This window comes from Argiope bruennichi, chromosome X1, assembly GCF_947563725.1.
Source record: "Argiope bruennichi chromosome X1, qqArgBrue1.1, whole genome shotgun sequence".
Taxonomy (NCBI): Eukaryota; Metazoa; Arthropoda; class Arachnida; order Araneae; family Araneidae; genus Argiope; species Argiope bruennichi.
This window is the reverse complement of record NC_079162.1, coordinates 75,259,791-75,282,283: the sequence shown is the minus strand read 5'-3', so window position 1 is coordinate 75,282,283 and position 22,493 is coordinate 75,259,791. Positions and strand designations below refer to the sequence as shown.

At 28.4% G+C, this 22,493-nt stretch overlaps 1 protein-coding gene across 1 annotated transcript in view; it reads right to left on the bottom strand.

The window, feature by feature from the left end:
- LOC129959287 (transcription factor RFX4-like) overlaps positions 1–21,280 on the bottom strand; it is a 46,406-nt gene extending 25,126 nt beyond the window's left edge. The window contains exons 1-6 of the mRNA XM_056072109.1: positions 21,269–21,280; positions 19,944–20,001; positions 5,132–5,255; positions 2,746–2,807; positions 2,568–2,645; positions 2,303–2,333 (exon numbers count right to left, since the gene is read on the bottom strand). Coding sequence (XP_055928084.1) covers positions 2,303–2,333; positions 2,568–2,645; positions 2,746–2,807; positions 5,132–5,197 — 237 coding nt within the window. The 5' untranslated portion in view covers positions 5,198–5,255; positions 19,944–20,001; positions 21,269–21,280. The remainder of the gene's footprint in view (positions 1–2,302; positions 2,334–2,567; positions 2,646–2,745; positions 2,808–5,131; positions 5,256–19,943; positions 20,002–21,268) is intronic.
- Between the last annotated feature and the right edge of the window lie 1,213 nt (positions 21,281–22,493).

Here is a 22,493-nt window from a genome sequence, read left to right as displayed (position 1 = left end):
AATTCTTCATCTTGCTTATTTAAATTTTTTTAAATATTAAACAAATTTTTTGAATCGATGTCATTAAATAATTCATTTGAAATATCAGTTCGGTTCAGTTCAACCATAAAAAATTTGTCTATATTTTAGAACTTAGCATACACAATTTAAAGTATTCCTACGAATTTTCACATCTAGATTTTCAGTGAGATAATTTTCTTTATGTAGTATGGCATTTTTAATCAAACTCTTTTTTTTATAATTTATTTCTTATTTAAGGATATTCTATTTAATAAAGGCTATGGTTTCTCAATTGCTTTCTTTTATTCAATTCAAACATTTGTTTTAAGATCAAAATCAATCCTTGCTTTAGAAAATGTAAAATTACGAAGAATATGCTTTTATTTACAAAATAAAGCTTTTTTTATTAATTGCAACTTGAGTACATTTATTATTTTCTTCACTAAAATCAGTAGGAGGAGAAAACAGATTTAAAACTGAAGTTTATTTGCATTTGTTTTTCATTTTATGAAGACCGTCCAATTTATTGATTTTAGTTAAGTAATTTTTTATAAAGAAATATTAATTACATTAAATTTTTTTTCTAAAAAAACATTTCAATTTCACTAAGTAGATGTATTATTTTTCAATTTCTTGTGTGTATAAATTTATGAAGCACAAATATATGAAAGTAAAATTATTTCTTCTTGAAACCGATTTAAAATGTAAACAAAAAATATATGGTAACATTTTACAAGCAAAATTGCTCGAAATGATTTTATGTCACTTCACTGTCTGTTAAATCTTCATTACAAAACTTCCAGTTACTGAAAGATCCTTGCTATTTCAGAGAAAAATAACAAGTTAAAACTAGTCCTGTAAATATCTTTTATTTGTTTCTTAATTTTATACATTTTTTGTTTTAATGTTTTTTAAATAATAAGTTAAGGAAATATTATCAATTTTAAAATTAAAATTATTAATTTTGAGAAAATTTAATGATAAAATCTGCCACAAGTGCCGGCTGGTATCAAGCTATGTTTTTATATGTGTGTTTTTTTTTTAATTATAAAGTTCTTTTTCTTTTAACCGCTATAACCGAAGACGGATCGAGTCCGTCTTTTCAGAATTTTTATTCATTATTTCACCACAGAAAACAGCCTTATAATTTGCAGGAGCACTTGCAGTATTTAGCTAACCCCATCGCTTTACTACTTACTTTTGACTCCTTTTATCTAGAATGAGAATTTAAGTACCATTCATACATTATCTTTCATACATTCATGCATTCACAGCTAATTATTCTTAGACTAACTTCTTTTGCCTCTTACTTACCTATACACTCTCCAGTCTGTGTTAAACTTTTTAATCAATATTTAGGTTCCAGTCTTAGACTAGTGCTTGATTCAAACTTTTGATTTTTGACGATCAGAAGTTTTGTTTCGAAAGATTTACAAAGTACTTTTAAGAAGATCATGCGAAGAAAGATTTACAAAATTTCAATGCCATGTAATAAGTAGTACATTCATTTTGTCATTATTGTTCAATGCCATAAGGTTAAGGAGTAATAACTGCAATATAACGACCGATAAAAGAAATCTCATAAGCCCTTTATTTCATTTGGATTTTAAATGTTATAATCAAATGCAATATAATGTACATAACATACCGTAGATTTCATATATATTTCTTATTTCATAATGAAAAACTGTCAAATAGCAACTTTTTTGACTAAACAATAAAAAAAATATGTTTAAGTATAGTACAACTCCAATAATTCATATAATTGGATAATCAACGAAAAAAAGGTTTATTTCTAAGAAAAATAAAATTTGCTTATAATCAGTTAATTTAATGAAAACAAAAACAATCCTGTTTATATTTTGTATACTTAATAATTGATTAAATTATCATTACCTGAACATATGAAAGTCAGCTATTTCACTATTTACTCGCTTTTATTCGAGAAAATTTTATTTGCGGGTTTCTTTCTTTTTTCTTTTTTTCCTTCCAAGTCTACCGGATAATTGAAATTCGGATAACCGGAGTTCTATTACACTTTTTCTATAAAGTTCTTATTTTGTAAAAGAAAATTTTAAAGTTCCCAGACCTTCAAAGTCAACACTTTTGCCATGATAATCACCGAGAAAAGAAGAATATTATTAAATTAAGTGAAAGATTTACAACTATTAGATACAAAGTTTTAATAAGTTGTTTGGATCAAACCAGCCTATTTCTGCCGACTTAAATCAACTTTTCTCCTTAAATTACACGAAAGAATATGTAACAAAATAATATATAAATTCAAAGAATATCCACCTACCTGTTTGGCAGCATCCCTACGAGGCTCGCAGCTGAAAAGAAACAGTTTAATATGTAGTGTCATCTGCCTATAATTCTAGTAAAATGCTCTCAGAGAAATCACCGTTTAAAAAGCAGTTGAGCCATGGTAACGGCAAACTATCTTTCTAACCGGCGATTTTTTTTTTTTTTCGTTAAAAGGTTACATTTTTTAAGCCATACTCCCGTTTCCGGGAGAAATGCAACCATGCTTGAAATATCTGATGATAGAACTATTTCATCCTTACCCCGTGGCTCCTTTCTTTGAAAATGAAACTTGAAAGTACGTCGAATTTTCCCGGATCGCTATTCCATAATAATGGTATCTGAAAAGATATAAGGGGAAGAAAAAGGAATCATTGTGGCATGATCTAAAGATGGGTTGGCTGACTGGTAGAATAACTCGATTTTGTAAAGATAGCGTACCTAGACTGCCCTCTTGTGCCTAGTCTTCGGGTTGTCAGTTGAGGAAACTGTTGCCGGATGATCTGCGGAGAGAAGAATGGCCAGTAATTGCAAAATAATTTATCGCTTCAACGATTTTGGTTGTTTGATGTGGTGATCGTAAAGTAATTTATAAAAGATCAGTGGAAATCACTTACAAAAATCTGATTGACGAACGAAAGAGAATTCATCAGTTTTATGCACAAATTCAACTACGAATTTAATTCTTAAGAGTTTGAGAGATTGTACATTGGTTCTGATATTTGGGTAGTAAATTTAGATAGTAGTAGAAATATTTGGGTAGTAAAAGAATGCTGATGTCGGGTAATAAGTTAAGAAAGAGCGGAAACACATTATGTACAATATATGTCGTATTAAACAAAATCTTTGGTGAAAATATGATCTGTAATGAACATATATTTCGTGAAGATGCTAATAATCTAAGCAGTGACGTCTCGCCCAATATGAGTGCTGCAGAGCTGTGATCCCTCTTGATATTATTTTAAAAACTTGCGTTTTCGTTTTTAATTTAATTTAATTGTTTTTAGGTCTGAGAGTTCGATGAGCACCATAAACAAAGAAAAAACAAAAACGAAAGCAGAAAAGGAATCAACTTGTAAAAGATACACAAGCTGGGGTTGAATAGCAATTCACTCTGGAAAGTATCAAAATTCACACATTGTAAATCACTAAGAGATAGAAAGGAAAGCAAAAAGAATTTAGAGATGGTTCGGCATAGATCGCTGCAGCTCACGTTTGGCACTTCACCATCTCTTTCCTCATATCCAAGGCTAAACTCGTGTTTTTTTTTTAATTATTTATTTATTTATTTTGTGTGTGTGTGTGTTTGACTTCCTCTAGTTTGTAGTTTTATGATTTTTGCTTTGTTTTTTATAGCAAAAATCACACATATATATAGTTGATAAAATCAGATCTATCTAATACATCTTCGTTTTCATTCGTTAAAAATCTGTCATTGAGAAATGAGGCGCCGGTTATTTTCTTAAATACAATTCGGATGACCATAATCAAAAAGTTTGAGCTACTCAGAGATAAATTTAAAAAAAAAATTATTTCAATTTGTATTCAGTTGAGATAATTTTTTATAGCATTTTTTTTTCTGAGCTGATTATCAACCGCTGAATCCAGGCTTATAATCCAAATACCTATGCCCGTTTTTTTTTTCTTTCTAAGTTTGTGATAGTGCATAATGCTGTTCAATGTTTTCTAGCATTTATATCACGCTATCTTCCCGCTGGAAGCATGAGACATGCGTACTTGTATATGCCGAATTATTAGTTGTTATGTTTTTTAATAATATATAATTTCACAAAATTTTAATAATTATATTTTTATTAATAATAAAGAATTTATTGTTTATTTCAATTTTTTAAATACTTTAATTAACATTCTTATAGTTAACTTTATATATGATCGTTTTAATTTTACATCTGGAATTCACTTATATAAATATTTACGCTATAGGATTAGGATTCCTGGCGTGTCAAGTGCCTCTACGTTTAATCCACCCAAGCATGCATTCAACGATATTTAATGAAAAAGGCTCAAATGACTGTTTCTAATCTTTTTACTAACTAATAAAAACATTTTAGTAATTCTGTCTAGTTATCTGTTTGAATGTCTGGAAATATAATTATTGAAAATAGGAATGAGCCAGACAAATAGAATTTATCTTCCGTTTAGCACATTCTTATCTAAATTTCTGTCAAATTTAGGGCAAAATCCTTCTAGGGGGAATTTGTCTGACTGACCGTTTGATCATGCTCATGAAAATACAATGATTCAAAAATGCGTAGAACTAGATAGATATAAATTAACATGGGTTCTTTCACCAGAACTTTAAATATATAGAAAAATTTTGACCAAATCTGCCAAAAGATTGACTATCTGTCGGTCTGTACGTAAGTATGTGTGTGTGAAATCTCCAAAATACAATGAATACGATAAGTGCAACTTGGTATTTGGTCTTTAAACCAAAATTATAATCTAAAATCTGTATATAAAATTAAAGTTTTGAACCCATTCGGTAAAATGGGAAAGGTACAAAATACATATTTAATGCTACTGCAAAAAAACCACAGAAGGCGCCATGTTCTGTAAATATAAAAAAAGTAGAGTAGAGAGCATTTCTTGTATTTTTTTTTTTTTTTACTAAGTTTTAATGAGCATTTTTACACTATTGAGCTGAGAAAAGAAATTAGCATTTTAAATGTAATAATTCAACTTTCCATGGATACTAATTTAGATTTTTGATTTGAAATGTTTATAAATCCCCCTTCACCCAACTTAAATAATACTTCAGAATTATTATCAGAAAATAAGAAAGAACAATAGAGTAATTAATTACTTTTCCAAAAGATGCCGCATTTACCGGCTGCATGTAATTTTTCGCACAGAAGTCTACATAATGCATGTACAGCGTGCTTCTAGGTATACAGACCCCTTCGGCAGTTTCATAATTTTCTTCTAACCTAGCAAAGAGAAAGTTGCTTACTTATTTTGAAAATCATTAGCAATTATACAATTTACGAATAAAATTGATGATATATAGAGCGATTCAAAAGTCTGGGGCAAATTTAAAAATCAATTATTGGCGAATGAAGGAAGTTAGAAAGATCTCACTTGTACAAAAAGGAGAGAAATGAAATCGATTTTTTTCCTTTCACAAAAAATGTATCATGGATTAAAGTCTAAAACAGAAGAATGTTCTATAATTAGGGAAGTGATTATACATAGGATAGGATACTTACTTGTGAAAAAATAGCTGAATGTTCAATGTATCGTCCTTCATTTAAGAGGATGAGGAGTCCTACTTTTGGCAGTATTAAACAACTTTGGCTACAGATTGACTGAATAAACAGAACTATTGCTTAATACGATGAAAAAGTGGAATTCTTCGTCTAATAATAGAACTCTTGGATGAAGAACGATTTAATGAAAATTCGCAAGCCGCTACTTCGAGCAGCATGTTATGCTATGTAATGGGTCGTTAGACCAACTGCAGAACCGTCTGGTTTTAAATTGTAAACTATGCAACCAATAAATTCTCTACCATGATGAAAGAAAAAAAAATCTAGTTTCATTTCTATCTTTTTTGTGTAAACGGAATATTCCCAATTTTATTCGTTAATAAATTATTGATTTTTGATTGCTCGGAAGTTTTGAATCACCCTGCATTTCATTCTTAAAGAAATTTTTTTTTTATCATGATTAGAAAATGAATGAAACAATTAATAAGAAGTGAAGTGAAATACTTACCTTATTTTTCTCACTGTGGAACTATCGTTTACAAAATACTTTTTTTCTTGAAAAAAAGCGACGATTGGTTTATTTTGGGAATAATTCAAGGCAGTAAGAGTGATGAATTTTACGCATCAAATTCTCAATTAAAGAACCATTGAAATGTGACTAATGCATCAGTATTAAACAAATGTAGACAAGAAATTACAAATTACTTACTTTCTGAAAAAAAATGATAATTGGTTTATTTCGTGAATGATACAATGTGGAAAGGATTATGAATCTTATTCAGAAAATTCTCAATTACAGAATTTTATGTCTAGCCATTAAAATCTGATTAATGTATTAATATTAAACGAATGACGTTATGCAATGAATAGTTTTATTTAAGTTAATAAAATCAATTTTGCTATTGAAAATGTAAGGAAAGTTAATAAATTAACACTCGAAATATTTTTTTGAACATTCGAAAAAGAAACAATGACAAAAAAATGATAGTTTAGTCAACGTATTCATTCTATACATTCCAATCTTTCGTAACTTATATATGAAAAAAGACTCTGGAAAGTTACTAATTTCCTGAAATCGACAAATTATTATCATATTTTTACAGTTATAACTCGTAAGTCCAAGTTTCAGACTTGCTTTATAACCAAAAAGTCAATTAATGCCTGTTACTTATCTTCATATTTACTATTTCACCGTGCATTTCTAAAAAAATAAGTGCATGTGTGTTTTATAAACAAAATAATACAATGACATTTATCTGTTTTTATTTTTATTTTACACAAAAACCCATCTGCAGATTTTTCTGCAGATTTTCAATTTTGGCCAATAAATTAAAGTTTCTAATTATTCAAGTTTCAGTAACAAAACGTTTCGATTAGTTTATGGCAGCATGTTCAAAGTAGTTTTAGAAATTAATCAATTTCGTCAATTTCAATTTTCACAATGCATTTTGATAAGAAAACAGAGCTGGAGAAGCCGAATACAATTGAATCCCTTATAAGACATTATTCAGAAATCGACTAGATCCGTAACTATCTTCGTAACTTCATTGTATTCGAATTACGAAAGTATGCAGGCTAAAAAAAATTTGAAGCGTTAGGATATGCTTGATTAGATATTGTAAAAATAATACACGGATATTCAAAAAATTTATCTAAACATTAAGCATCAAAAAATGTAAATATAAATGCCAAAAACTATTTTTATCAATTGCTTCCAAAAAATGAGGGGGGAAAGGTGGAGAGAAGATTCCAGCAAGTATAAAGATTCAATAGCAGTTGAGCAAGAGAGCTTTACTCGAGCTCTTGAACAGCTAAGAAGATAAAACATTTTCTTTTTTTGATAAGGTTAAAGTTAAAAAGGCTATCAAAAGTAGTGATTTTTTTTTTCCAATCTGCTTCACCAATTCTTTGTTATACGGAGAAAAAAAATATTAGGAGATTTTTTTATACAGAATTTTGTCAGCCATTAAGTCTCAATAAACTCCACATGATCTATTTCAGGACTTTCCTTATCTAAAGGCAATAAGAAAAGCTGAAAATGTTAGTGGTTCGAAAAACATTTGAATAGGATTTCAAGTATAATTACGAAAAATCTGGAATTGTTCTTCTGAGAGTTATATTTTCCCTCTTTCTTAACGCTGAATATGAATATTTGATAAAGAAGATAAAAGAAAAAAAAATGTAAAATATCTGATAAATTAATCAAAGTTCTCGCCCATTTTTCTAACTCACGGAAAAGATAGAAACTAAGTACAGAGTTCAAACTTTTTGCACATTTTCTTCAATTATCAATCAGTTAATTACAATTATTCATATTCCTTCTAAAAGAGTTTATTTAACTGTAATAAACAATGTTAATTAATATCATTTCTTCTTATTATTAAGAGTAATATATAATAAATTTAATGCAACAATATATTATGTTAGAAAGCATTTTTGTTTGCAAACATAAGATTTAAGGTGTAAGGTTAATGAACTAGACTTGTAGATAAATCTCAAACATGAAATTCATATAATATATGCAGTAGACGATTCATCTGTAAATATTGCTCTTAAGCGTATCTCAAATCTCGATTTATTTTATTTTATTTTATTTATTTATTTACTTATTTTTTTTTTTTTTTTTTTTGTTACACATTCTAAAAAATCTAGGGTAAAAAGTATATTTCGTCTTGAAGTGATATACCTTCAACAGTTGAAAATTTGTCATTTTTGATGTCAGATATCATGAAAGATGTTTGCTATTTTTGATACGAACTTCATTAAACACGTAAAAGAGATAAATAAAGACTGCTTCTTCCTGAATAAACTAAATTTTGTTTCGTCGACCTATGATTCATCAGTTTTTAAGTGATAAAAATTAGCGCAAACCCTTGCAAATATAAAAACCAGCATATGCTGTAAGACAAAAATGCCTGCCATCGGAATTTAGATTAATAAAAAAATCTGACATTTTTCTTATTGGATTCTATAATCGTGTAGGAATTTATGGGCAAAAAAATCATTTAATAATGAAATATTTAAGTAAACAACTATTTTTTTCTGGATCACTTGACATGGAATATAATGTTTTCTAAAAAATAATTATAAAGTACAGCAACATTTTATTCTATCTAGAAAAGAGATATTTAAGCAGAATGTGGGTTTATTAAAAAAAAGTGTGGTATTCTGTTTACTTCCAAATTCCTTTTATCATTCCCCAAATGATGCGCATTATTGTGTTCGGTCAAAAGGTTTATATGGAAAAAAAAAAAAAAAAACCCGCAGTGGTATTTGTTGGTTTTCTCAGGGAATGAAAAGAATTTGTTACTTTTAGCAACATTATGAAAGTTATTTCTTCATAGTTCCCAAAAAATGACGATGAAATACAAAACATCATTTTTTAAACCTTTTTCCAAAATGCGATGGAGCTTAGCTAATTTGATTTCACCGTGAAATATATTTCTTTTCTCTTTCCCGCTCTTTCTTTAAAAAAAAACTTTTTCAAAATATAGTATAACTTGTTTATCATTCATTGATAAGTTGAATTTTTTTTTTTTCTCTAGAACCTAGAAATTCCAGTGAATTTAATATTATAAAATTGTCTTAAATTCGAATTAATTTGGGTTAATTCGAAGCCAAAATTAAAAACTGATTTTTTTCCCCCATTAAGACGTCTCTATGTATCTGCTCATATCTTGTGTGCTTACTGACAAGAAATGAATAATTCTTAAGACTCTAAATTCGTTCCAGGACTTTACTACTTACTATACAACGCATTCAATCAAAAAATAAATTTTAAAAATCTGATTTCAAAATGTTTAAAACATTTTAAATGTAAATTGCATTTATTATTTTAAAGTTTTATTGTATAATTGTTGTATTCAGAGTGTTGCATTCTATTTCCTTTTTAAAATCACATACTTATTACTGAAATTATTATTTTTCAAATAATTAAAAAAGAATTATTATCGCTTCATTTATTAAATTTACATGCTTATTTATTAGTATGCATTATTTATTAAAACTGTTAAATATTATAAAATAAATAAATTTTTATTGTCATTTCTGTTTAAAAATTATGGTTTTTTTTCCCCTTATTGTGCTCAGTTCTATAACCATCTTCTTAATACGAATTTTTGAGGAACAAATCGAATTTTTATGTTGTAATATCAATTTCGAACTAAACATATACCATCTGCTTCAGAAAATCGCGTCTTTCATTTATGGACGATTTTCCTCGCCCATATGAGTAAGAAGGCCATTTTCCCGAAATTCTTTGTCAGGCACGTTTTTCTAATAGTTTTTTTTTAATTCCGATATTGATTTTGAATATCTTTAAGAATCCTATTCACTCGTTTTAATTCAAATTTTTTAATGTTTCTATATATTATTTATTAAAAAATAAATATTTCTTCCACCTTTTATCTAACCACCTTATTTCGTGGACTTAAAACCTGAATGGCGCGAAAGAATGAGAAAAAACGTGTTTCTGTCTTATAAAGATTAACAATGTATTGACAGCTTAGCCGATGATTCAATAATTTTTATTTCAATAAAGTTTATGAATTTTTTACATTTATTATTGAATGCACAAAGATATGGTTTTTCATTTTCGTAACACCTTTCTTAAAAATTAGTATATTTTTAAAGCCATTTTTTTAGTAAAAAAAGCCATGTTATTTGCTTATTTATTATCTAGAAGATGTGCCCTTCTAAACAGGTTGTTATCCTGCTAATAATACCTCTGACATAATTGTCACAGATTCATTAACAAAAACTGTAGTAGAAAATATCATGAACATTAGCAGAGTGCTTAAGAAATTAAAATATATTATCTGCAGTACGCTTTAGATGTAAATATATAATAACAATAGTTGTTTTGTTTTCTTACAATGAGATCTACTCTATTCAGAATGTTACGAACACTCAAATCAAAACTAATCGCTAAAATCGGATTAAATAAAATAATAAAATTGTAGACCTTACTTTATTAACCTTTGCTACATTCCAGTATAAAAAATGTAAATAAAATGGGAAGTTTACGATCCCATAGATGATTTTTATTCTTGTCGAACTGTATTCGTACATCGATAAAACTGTCTAACATTTAATTCACTATTATTCTCATATTTAATTAAGTCAATTTAAACATTAAAAAATTGTCTCACTTTAGACATCAAAACAGAAGCTGTGATTTCACATCTGATAATGACGCAAATAAAGGAGCAGAGATATTTTTAACTCCGCCCAGCGTTGCCAATGTTGGTGGACGGTTATATATACTGCTATTTGATACTGCCAAATAGAAAGATTTCTGTCTGAAAAGTTTTTTTAGCAATACAATTCATTTTCAGTATGAAACAGGATTGTATTGAATAAAAATGCTTAACTGGTGCATTTTAGCTGCAGAATACGACATTGGAAATGAGGGTAGGAAATACAAATGACGGCAGAACATAAAAATTAAATATGTTAAAAAAGCACTACTGATTTTACCTCTAAAAATCAATTTATCAACAAAATCGACCTAAAAAAACCTAAACCAATTGAATATTTTAAATGTTTTTATAAAACTCCCAAACTTAAAAGAAAATTTAAAATTTAACAAGAATGAAAAACATTTTTAAGAAATTGATATGAAAAATTGTATCAGATTCGCTTTTGAATGCCAGATTCGAATTCGATGTAAGAATTTTAGAGTTGTCGAATAGTTTGGTTATTAACAAACGAATTGAAAAACTTTCTATTTTTTCTAAATTCAATTAAATATATTCAAGAAGTTATTAAATATATTCAAAACATCCCTTTTTATGGCTTTGCGGAATTGCATAAAATCATGTAAATAATTATTTAAATATTATGTAATATTTTAGATCTTATTTTAATACATAATGCCACTATTATACTAACACATTTAAATACAATTTGTATTTATATGTGTTAAATAAAAGTCCATGCAACTGTGCATCTAATTATTTATTATAAACTGTCAGATATTAACATTAAACTGCAATACATTAGTTCATTTCTAAGAAAAGATATAATCAGTAATCTAATTTTATTCAATTAGAAATAAATAGGAATAAAAATCTTTGAAGGAACGAAACAAATTAACTGGGTTGTTTCTAGAAAAAGCTAGATAAAAGAGACAGAGAAAAGCTAGATAGCTCCTTGAAAAATAACAGCAGAAGCTGGAGTAGCAGCAATTAAATATAACAAATCAAATTGATTTTTATAAGCCGACCGCGGAAGTAGCAAATCCAATTACATTGTATTAAATTGGACAGAGTTTAACTGGTAGATTATGTCCACATATAGAGGATACGTATTTTCTAAAATAAAGTTTCAAAATAAAACTAAGTAGCAAATTTTTAAAAAAATAAGACTATTTCAGAGACTGAAAAGTTAAGAAAAGAAAATTAAAAAAAGTGTACAAGTCAAATCACCGATTCAAAAATAAATAAGTGAATAAAAATAAGGCAGAGACTGAAAATGCACAAGCTTCAGAGACTGAAAAGTCAAGAAAACGAAATCAAGAAACTAAGCCCCTTGAAAAACAATTTATATGCTTTATTTAATACAACTTGAGAAAACAAAAAATTCTTCCTTGAAGTTATTCAAATAATGTAATTCGCAACTCATCCACAAAGAGTGTGACTAATAACTGATTTTTGTATCACAGGTGTCTTCTCCTTTCATTCATACTGTGCTATTAGAAATATTTTATTCTTGACGCTTATTACATTCTCACGTCCAACACCAATCTCTAACATGGTTGCTAACTCCCCCTTTTTCCTTTTATTGTTTCGTATTACTCCCCGGTCTAAGTAGTCTGATCCCTATTTCAATCACATCAGTCTTCACCAGTAATTACACCTAGGTGATCGTGGGGAGGTACTGGGCTGATCGTTGTTATGCTCTCTTCCTAAGCTCGCGCACACTCTGCGCACGTGCACGAGAGTGCTTAAATACGTTTGTAATGGGGAGATTTCTGTCACAAGGGGGAGGGGGATAACAACCGACGGCGCTCCACTTGACATGACATGAGCCATCTGAATGGAAGGCGCGAGTTTCAGGGAACTGCTGAAAAAGAGGATTTGTTGACTATTTTTGGAAAGCTGTTGCTATTGAAGGGTTTTCGTAGGATCGGAAGTTGTAAATGGCAGGTGCAAGGGTAATCGGGATCGTTCCGCCATTTTTTGCTGTTAACTTTGAGCTGCAAGTTTTCAGCTATAAATGGCTTATGTTTTGCAATATGTATATGGCGGTGTTATTTTTTAATGTCTAATCTGTTTCCATAATTTTAATTCTACAACTGCTGAAACTGTTTTTACTTTTTAAACTTATTTTTTAAAATTTAATTTTGATTATTTGTTTTATTTTGTAGGACCCCTTTGTTAACTCAATTTATGGAAACTGTGGCTACTGAAATGGGCGTTGTGAATGCAATTTACAAGTTTTTTTCCTGGAGAGGGGGGGGGGATATTTTATGGAGTAAATCTGGTACTAAAAGTTATTAAAATTTTAGCAGTAATTATAAATATTTATTATTCTGGTTTTGAAAATGTTCCTTGTTTTTCAGCTATCAATTATATTTTTTTACAATGACAACGACAATCTTACAAATTCATTTTTGTAATTTGGAGTATTTTAATTTATTATGAAGTCAGACTTCCCTTTGGTGGTAAAAGAAGATCAAAATAAACATTGCAGAACTAAAAATAACGCGTCCCAGATGTAAAACAATGCTGGATGACATTTGGGATTCATTAAACATTCATTTAATTTAAAACTTTACTATTTAGGTTTATTTCAGTTAACCGGGTTATTTACCCGAATTGATTTGTAATTAAGTTATTCTCTGTTCCTTCTTTTCCCTCCTTCGAATTAAAAATGCTAATATTTTTCAAAATTATATTTGTATATATCCATTATTTTGCAGCTCGCAGATATATACAGTAAAACACTAATATTCTTTAAATTTATGGAAGTAAAATGCTTTTTTTACCCTTACTTTGGTCTTCACTACTTCCTTGATAAGCATAGCTTTGGCGGATAAGCCTCGAATAACTAGGCGTACCTCCTACGGGAGTTGTATCGTAGCTTGTGATGGCTACGGTTTGGAACCCAACTCCAGCTTCCCGCTTCCCTCCATTGCAATGATGATTATACAGAATGATCCAGATGCCAAGGTAAGGCAGGAGTTATTCTCAATTTGGAGAGACACACATGGTATTATTAAGGGAAATCTAAATGAATTCTCCACGAATATTAAATAATTTATATAGTCAGTTCTAAAATTGTATCGAATTATATACTCAAGAACGCTATTTAGAATTCTATACCGGGTTTCTATCCTAGTTATGTTCTCTTCGCCTCACTTTTAAAACTTAACATACATTCTTTTTTTGTATTTATTCGGGAAAAAGTCTCGCTTTTCAAACAAATAAGGGCAATTTCACAAACTTTTATTTAACTTGACTTGTTTCATGATTATAAAAATGAGATGTTCCATTGAACGGATATTCCACTCACCTTCCTATGTAACTGAGTTTTAAAATTTTGAATAGTTCTGTGTTCTCAATTGTAATACTTTAATTTAATAATTTTATTATTTAATTGATTCATTTAATTAAATATTGATTGAATACAAATGGTGATTGTTGCCATCCTTTTTAATTTAATTGAAGAGTTTAACTTTATTTTATCAATAATCTTAATCATTAATCATAAGTAATTATCTGTACCTGTAATTACTTAATGGCAAAATATATTTTTCTTCTTTTTTTTTTTTGCCTTTAGCCATTTCTAACACGATATCTATTGCACAATTCTTCTAATACAAATATATCATATTTTTGTTTGTGCTAACAAGTGATACCAGTGACGTAGAAACTAAGAGACAAGGAAGGGTCCTTGTCCCTTGTACCAATCTTAGGGGGAGCCATGAAGACAAAATATTAGTATTACGATGCTAGTTTTTAAAGTTAAATACGATGAGAGGGCTGAAGAATAATGGCATACTCCAGGCGCCTCATTTACTTTCTATATACCTATGTTGAATACATGGACAGAAAAGTTGAAAATGTATAAATATTATCATAATTCCATATATATACAGTTGACAAAATGTTTATTTGTACACTTCAATTTTGGAATATTATAGCAAAATAAAATAAGTTAACTAAGTTAAAATTGCAGAAATATATTCTAGTGAGGTAAAATAATAATAAAATATCAACAAAAAATAATCACATAAACTTTAGTTGATTAATGAATAAAACTTTATAAAAACTGTACAAAAAGGGTATTTGTACACTTACTTAGTGACACATTTTAAACATAATTATAATTATTTTATAGAAATTTAATACTTTGTATGCATTCCATTGGCTTTTACAATTGCTTCAAGACGTCTTGGCATTGATTCTATTAACTTTTTGGTGGTTTCTTGATCTATTTCTTCCCAAGCTTCCATGAGTGCTTCTTTCAAACTATTTTTACTTGTAATGTTGTTTTTTTTCGGACTTGAGCATCCAATAGCACCCACAAATTTTTAATTGGATTTATATCAGGGGATTGTGGTGGAGTTCCAAGGAGTCTTGGCGCATTATAAAGCAACCGTGTTTTAGTAACTATCGCAGTGTGTTTTGGATTGTTATCTTGTTGGAATAAGAAAGTGTCACCGATACCCAATTTTCTAGCACTGTCTAATAAGTTATACCGCAACACATCAATGTAACCTAAAGCTGTCGTTTTTGTGTCAATAAAGTATAATTTTCCAACACCGCCATGAGCTACACAGCCTCAAACCATCACATTTCCACCATCATGTTTCAGGGTTTGAAGTACATTTTTACTATCAAGGGCTGTTTTATTTTTTCGCCAGATTTTTCGGATACTAGGGGATGAAAAAATTTCAAACTTACTCTCATCTGAAAAAATAACCTTTTTCCAGAAGTCCATCGGTTTGTCTTTGTATTTCATAGCAAATTCTAAATGCTTCTTTCTATTTAATTCAGAGATCATTGGTTTTTTTTCTCGGAGTTCTGCCTTTTAAACCAGCACTATGTAACACATTTCTTATTGTTTGAGCGGTCACTCTAATGTTAGAAGATGCGAGAAGGTCATCTGCAATTTTCTGAGCAGAAATTTGTGGTTTTCTAATAGCTTTAACAATACTTCGTTTATTTCTTTAAGTTAATTTACTCGGGCCGCCTGGCCTACGTTCATTTTCAACGCGTCCAGTATTTTTATATTTTCTTACGATGTAACCAATAGTTGTAAAGGGTAACTTAATCATCTTTTGAATTTCGCGATAAGATTTTCCACTTTTATTAAGGTTAACAATATGAGTTATCATGGCTAAAGAGACTTCTTTTGATTTCGTGGCCATTTCTCAACTTTTCTCTGCGAGTGACCTTCACTGTTAAAAAAGATAACCTTCAATGTTTAAAAAATACAAACTATCCAAAAAATTAACTATAATGTGAAAAATTACATGAAATGATAGTAATACTTACCGGAGATATAGGTGTACAAATATACTTTTTGCAAGAAATTTTCCAAGTTTGTTAGATTTAGATTTTATTTTCAATTATTTAAAAATATTTTTTTCGTTTACTTAGAAATAAACAACAAACTCACGCTCACACGTCGCAATGAATAAAATATCTGCTTATATGTTTCTAAAACTTTAAAAAAAAGTGGTGTACAAATAATCATTTTGCCTACTGTATATATATATGATTTTCTTCGTTTAGTTTATTATTACAAAAGCTTTAAATTCTAAACAGAATACTCAAATTGCAAAGTTTTATGACAATTTTTTTTCATTTGATACGGCGTTTTTCCTCTAATTTTCAACAGAACATTACACATCCACGGTATAAAAGAAACTTTTTTATTGTTATGTCGAGTTAGTTAACAAAGTATTTTTTATCTTTGTTGTAAAATTGTTACAATGACATGTTTACATATTTAATTGATAAAATTTAATTAAAAATAGAAAAAAAATCACAGATAGAGAGAAACAATTCCATCATTTATAATCTACAATAAAAAAATATTTTAAGTATTTTTCTCAACGCCTACGATGTTTTTCTGAGTTTTTAAATATAGCATGAATATCATTATATTTAATTCATTCACGTTTAACCTTACAACTATCGTGTAATTGAAGCATTATTAGAAACACTTAATTAATGTGATTTAAAAGAAATGTATCCCAGAATACGAAAATTAAGCCAATTCCTACACTTGCAAAGAAATAATTAAATAAAAATAACGAAAGATAAATTAAGATGAATTAAGCAAATCGGGAAAACAAATCGACAGTTACTTTAGTTTCATTTAGAAAAAAGAAAAATTATCTTCCTCTTTCTAGAAATGCCGTTGCTAAAGGAAATGCGGAATACGTTTTTTCTCCCTCATTTGTATTTGTGGCTTATTACGAAGTACGAAATAAATAAAAAAATTCGAAAAACAATGAGCATTACACATTCTGAAGCTTTAGAATATTGCTTTTCATTTCTTACAAACTAGAAAACGTAAGAAAAATTCTAATTGTTAAGATATGAAAAAAAAGAAGATTTAATGTAAAGAAATTGAAATCCATTCAAAATAAAAACGAGGATACATTATCAAAACATTATAGATCAATAAATAACTTTATCTCTGTTATTTTAAAAAGAAATTAGAAATAATATTATTTCATACAAGACGCCCCTTAAATCGTGGTCCAACATCTAATTTATAAACCGTTAAAGTGAACCATATATTTCCAGTTGAAAAAAATGCTCTAAGAAGAATTATTTTTTTGTTGTATAAGTCAGTAAATGTATTTTTGAAAAAATACGATGTCTGCACATCTATACAGTTCTTCGATCCTATGAATCATATTTAATAACGTTAAAGTAAACCATATACTTCCAGTTAAAAAGTGCTCTAAATTGAAGAATTACATTTTTTGTTGTTTAAATCAGTAAATGCATCTATGAAATTAGTACAATACCTGCATATCTATATAGTTCTCAGATCCTATCAATCATATTTAATAAAATATTCTTGGCTCTGATATTTTAATCAAAAAGCTCAATTTTCGTGTGATTAAAATTAACCGAGTTATGAAATTTTGAATACTACTACTTTATATGATTTCAGATCATTCCAATGGTGGCCTCTAAGAAGATTCGCAAATCAGCAGGCATCCGTTGATTGACTTAAAATGATGAAATTCAAAGTTTAAAAACTCGATCAGTTATGACGTCAGAAGAAAGGATTTTTTTTGTTTGTTTAAAATGATAATGGGTCATTTTTTTAAAAAATTTAGACTTAATAAATAATTTTTTCAGTGATAAAATTATTAAATCAAATGATATGAAAAAATAATTCCTTGTGCCATTAAGAGCATTTTTCTTCTTGAACATGCATATATGACTTTCTGTTTATTAGCTTGGAATTCACAATGCTTTCACATAACTTTATTTTTACATTATTAGTAAATATACTTATAGGGATTTAATTGCATTAGAATTACAGCATGAGAATGTAAATATTGTGGATATTGCAAGATATCCTATCAATTAACCAAAATATTAAAATACTTATTAATATGCATAGATTCCTTATTGATGCGTAATAAGCAATAATTATTAATTAATTAATACTTATTAATATGCATAAAAAATCTATGATGACTTTTGTGAAGATAATTTTTTAGTTTCTTTTCGTTTTTTGATTTAAAAAATGTTTAAAAATAGACATGTTTTAAAAATATTTAATGAAATTTTTTAAAAAGTAGTCACAAATTTTATTTAAAAAGTTATCATTTTGAAACATTTCAAACTCATTTTTTAGAAATGGATAGAGCAATATTTCACTAAATTCGCATGTGTATTAACATTTTTGGCAGCCACTGTATTTGAGTTTAACTCGGTATATTACCCTGAAAGCTAAAATTATTAAAAAGAAATAAAACGAGAAAAGGAAAAAAAATACTGTAACTGAATTTTTCAATTTTAGAATTCATTACATAAAAGAATATTATTTGCATAAAGTTCATAGTTCATGCATTCATTCGAGAAAGACAGAAAAATAAAATTGAAAATATAACAGATATATGAAAGTAAGAAAAAATTATATAGCAGAAAAATAAATCCTGAAACAAAACCTTTTAAAAATCAAAGAGGCAAAAAAAGGGACAATTTTATATTTTGTAAAAATGGCTATGTATGGTCTTGATCTTATTATTTACTTAAGTGTATTTTTACATTTGTGACGCTGAAAGCTGAATAAAGCTAAAGCCGATTATTCAAAAAGTTTGAAAAATATTTCTTTATACTTTTGTGGTTTTTATTTGAAATGAAAGGGCTTTAGAGAATGGAGCATTCAAAAAGTTAGAATCGTAAGTTATCTGAACGGAAGAGAATAAAGGCATCATTTTTTTTAAAGTCGCCAATAATGCTTACAAGAAACTAAACATATTCTTATCTCTTCAGATATTTAAGTTTAAGAATTATTTATGTAATTTTAGAAATTTTTGAATACTGTAAATAATGCTTTCTTCCTTCAAAAATTTTTATTGAAATTCTTTATAAAAACTTTGTCGCTGATGCATATTGGGGCAACACATAAGCTGTATGTTATTTTAAAATAAATATTTAAGCGTCTAAGTTATCTTCGTATATATGCACTTTTATATGAAGATTCGTTTTATGATAGTAAAGACGGAATTTTTCACTTACATCTTAATGTGATAAAGTTTTGTAATTTTATACACTAACGTTTTTTATGACAGAAAGACACTATTTTAATGTTTCCAGAACTTAATTATCAAGTAATGACTAATTTCACTAAATTTTGATTCAATGGTGTCACCGCCTGCCAAAATAAAAATAAAAATGATTTCAGGATTGAATGATATATATAATAATGAATTTTTATTCAATGTTTTAGTCGTATAAGTATTTGCAATTGAATGAGGATTGTATATGGGACTATATATATGTCACGTGGTGAAGTTTTTCAATGATGCACCAGATTCATGATTATGTGAGCGTGGCTAACATGCCATTCACAGTTCATTCCGACATTTGAAATCAAATGCCTTGGTAACTTAATGAATGTCCCAAAGTGGCGTTTTACGACTGCAATTGTTTTTATATTAATGCCTTTGATTGACCTATTCGTTACTATTCAGTTGTGTTAAAAGGATCACGCATGAAGTCCCTAAAGCATCGGAAAACAGTACATGTCATAGTTAAGACATTCGACTGTAAGTATCAGTTCCACTAATATCTATTGTCGATAAATATTGAATTACTGAGAGTTAAACCGACTATACGACTGGAATTATAAGTATTATTGACTAATGAAAGCTTTTCTTTAATAAGTTTTAAACAATAATGACAAATGGGAAAAACTTACCATACAAGCGTAGCCGGAGTGGAGTGCGGGCGAAGTAAAGAGTGGTTTTGCTTTGGACCTACGGAAATTGAAATTGGAAATGTGGAAATAATTGCCATAAGAATTGAAAACAAAATACTATAATTTCTAATGCCTAAATAAATACTAACTTATTAAATAATGTCTACTAATATTTAAATAAATACTACAAAAATAGAATGCATAGCAATATTGTCTAGAGGGCAAATAATGATGAACGTAGTTTGTATTAGTGAAATATTTATTCATAAATGTATTCAATCACTACTACGATTGTACTCAAGTATAAAATAACATAAAGCAAGAATTTTAAAGATTAAACGGTCCTTTTTTCATTACAAATTTTATAATTTGCATAATTCTGCAGAAATTTTATTGCTTCTGAAGCTGAAGATCATAGTAGATTTAGCAATATATGCGCGCGCGCGCGCGCGTGTGTGTGTGTGTGTGTGTGTGTGTGTGTGTGTGTGTGTGTGTGTGTGTGTGCGTGTGCGTGCGTGTGTGTGTATAATTCCCTTCTTTCTAACGAAGGCAATATTGAATGGTATAACCAATTCGTACTTCATTTGTCATTTTTTGTATCTTCAAGTTTCAAAATTTTTGTCTTTTAAAACCAATTTTTATTGTAAAATATGTTATTATTATAACGACATTTCGATGTAAGAAATGAATATTGGACAAAATAATAATATTATTATAAAAACAACTGCTAACTTTTAACATAATTAGCTTTAATGATATAGAGATTCATATAATTTTACAGAGGGATTTTAAGTGAGCGCTGATAACAATTCTGATATTCAATTGATAAGTATGTGCTACATCTCAACTATCGAACTTTGAACTTGCTCGTCGTTTTGAATTATTTAAATGTAATAGATCCGAAGGGGGCGCAGATAACAATCCTCATATTCTAGTGGAAAGTGCATGCTGCCTTTCTGCGAGTAAACTTTGACAGCCAGATCTTTTAGTTTACACATTTTATATTTTTTAAAGATGTAATGGAGCTAATTCCTGCGACAAACCCAACCGTCTGACATATTATTGAGAACATTTACCATCTAACATATTATCGTGACTTCGCGCCTTTGCAAGATATGCTGTGGAGTCTTAAGTTTTAATTACCACAGCAAATTTAACGTGAGCATGAATCGAGTCCAACTGTTGTTTTCATCAATTTTTGTTCAATTTTCTTCAATTTTTAAAAAAAATTCTAGTATATTATCAACATCTTATACCTATGAACCATGCTTGAATTTAAGAGAAAAGAAAAAAGTTAAATATAAAACGTATAGATGTCAACTTACCGTTGAGGAGTTCTCTGGAGCTCTCTGGCCACGCATCTGAAAAATTAAAATTTCCATTGAAGTAAGGTAATCTGTCATTTAACAGAAATAATAATAATAAAAAAAACTGTTTGAAGGAGATTAAAACTGTAAAGCAATAATTTACAGGATAATCCAAAACAATTACTCTGATTACAAGTAATTATAACTTCCTCATAAACAAGGACAAAATGAAAAATTTGAGTATAGTAAAGAAGGAAGCTTAAATTTTTGTCTTCATACTTAACAGTTGCTTTATGTGAGTTTTTATGGTAAAGCTGGTAATATCTTTGAATTCTTCCATTTCATATCAGGCACTTTAAAGCATGTTCGCAGTCACTAATGTGCGTTCGGTAACCACATGTGACCATCTAAATCGTTTAAAATTATTTCTTATGTTTCCTTTCACAGATTATGTTATAGTTTCTGTCTTAAAGGCAGCATAGAGAATGCTTCCGTCTAGCTTAAAGTCCTTTTGAGTTATCGTGTTCACAAACAAACTTAATGCCAAAAATAGGTTTTTCTTTGGAGTATATTTAAATTCAGTAGTTTAAGTTAGCTCTTGAGGTATAGAAAAAGTTACGCTTTAATAAAAATAAATTAATATGTAATTTATTAAATTCCTAAAAATACAAAATATTAAATAATTAAAAAAAACTTCTTAGATCGATTTTTTTTCTCAAAATTCTTTGATAGTGAATACGAAGCAAAATAAATTTTCTTCTTCTTTATTTGAATGTCCGAATAAATATTGTAATAAATGACCGTAGCTTAATATTTAAATGGTAGGGATCATGGAAATAAGTAACAGTTCTTGTATGATAAAATTAGTTAAATAAAATGACAAGGCAGAATTATTTAAACTATATCAGCTGTTACGAATCCATAACTTTGTCACGAATGTGGCTCGAGCTCGATTATTTAAGAAAACTTGAGTATTCGATGTCAGTCCTTAGTTTGAATTTCACCATCAAATGATTTTAAAAAAATAAGTGGAATTATCTTTGAAGATGCTTTAATATAAAATATATTTTATTTCTGTTTGTCTGTCCTCAATTACTTCATAAGGGATACGTCGTCATAATCAGTAAAAACAGAACCCGGGAGCTTTCGTACCCTTTAGTTTTCCTTTCACTATCTATGGCGTCACAATGTTTGCAATGATTTATTTTTGTTTTAAATTAGATTTTAAATAAACAATGTATTT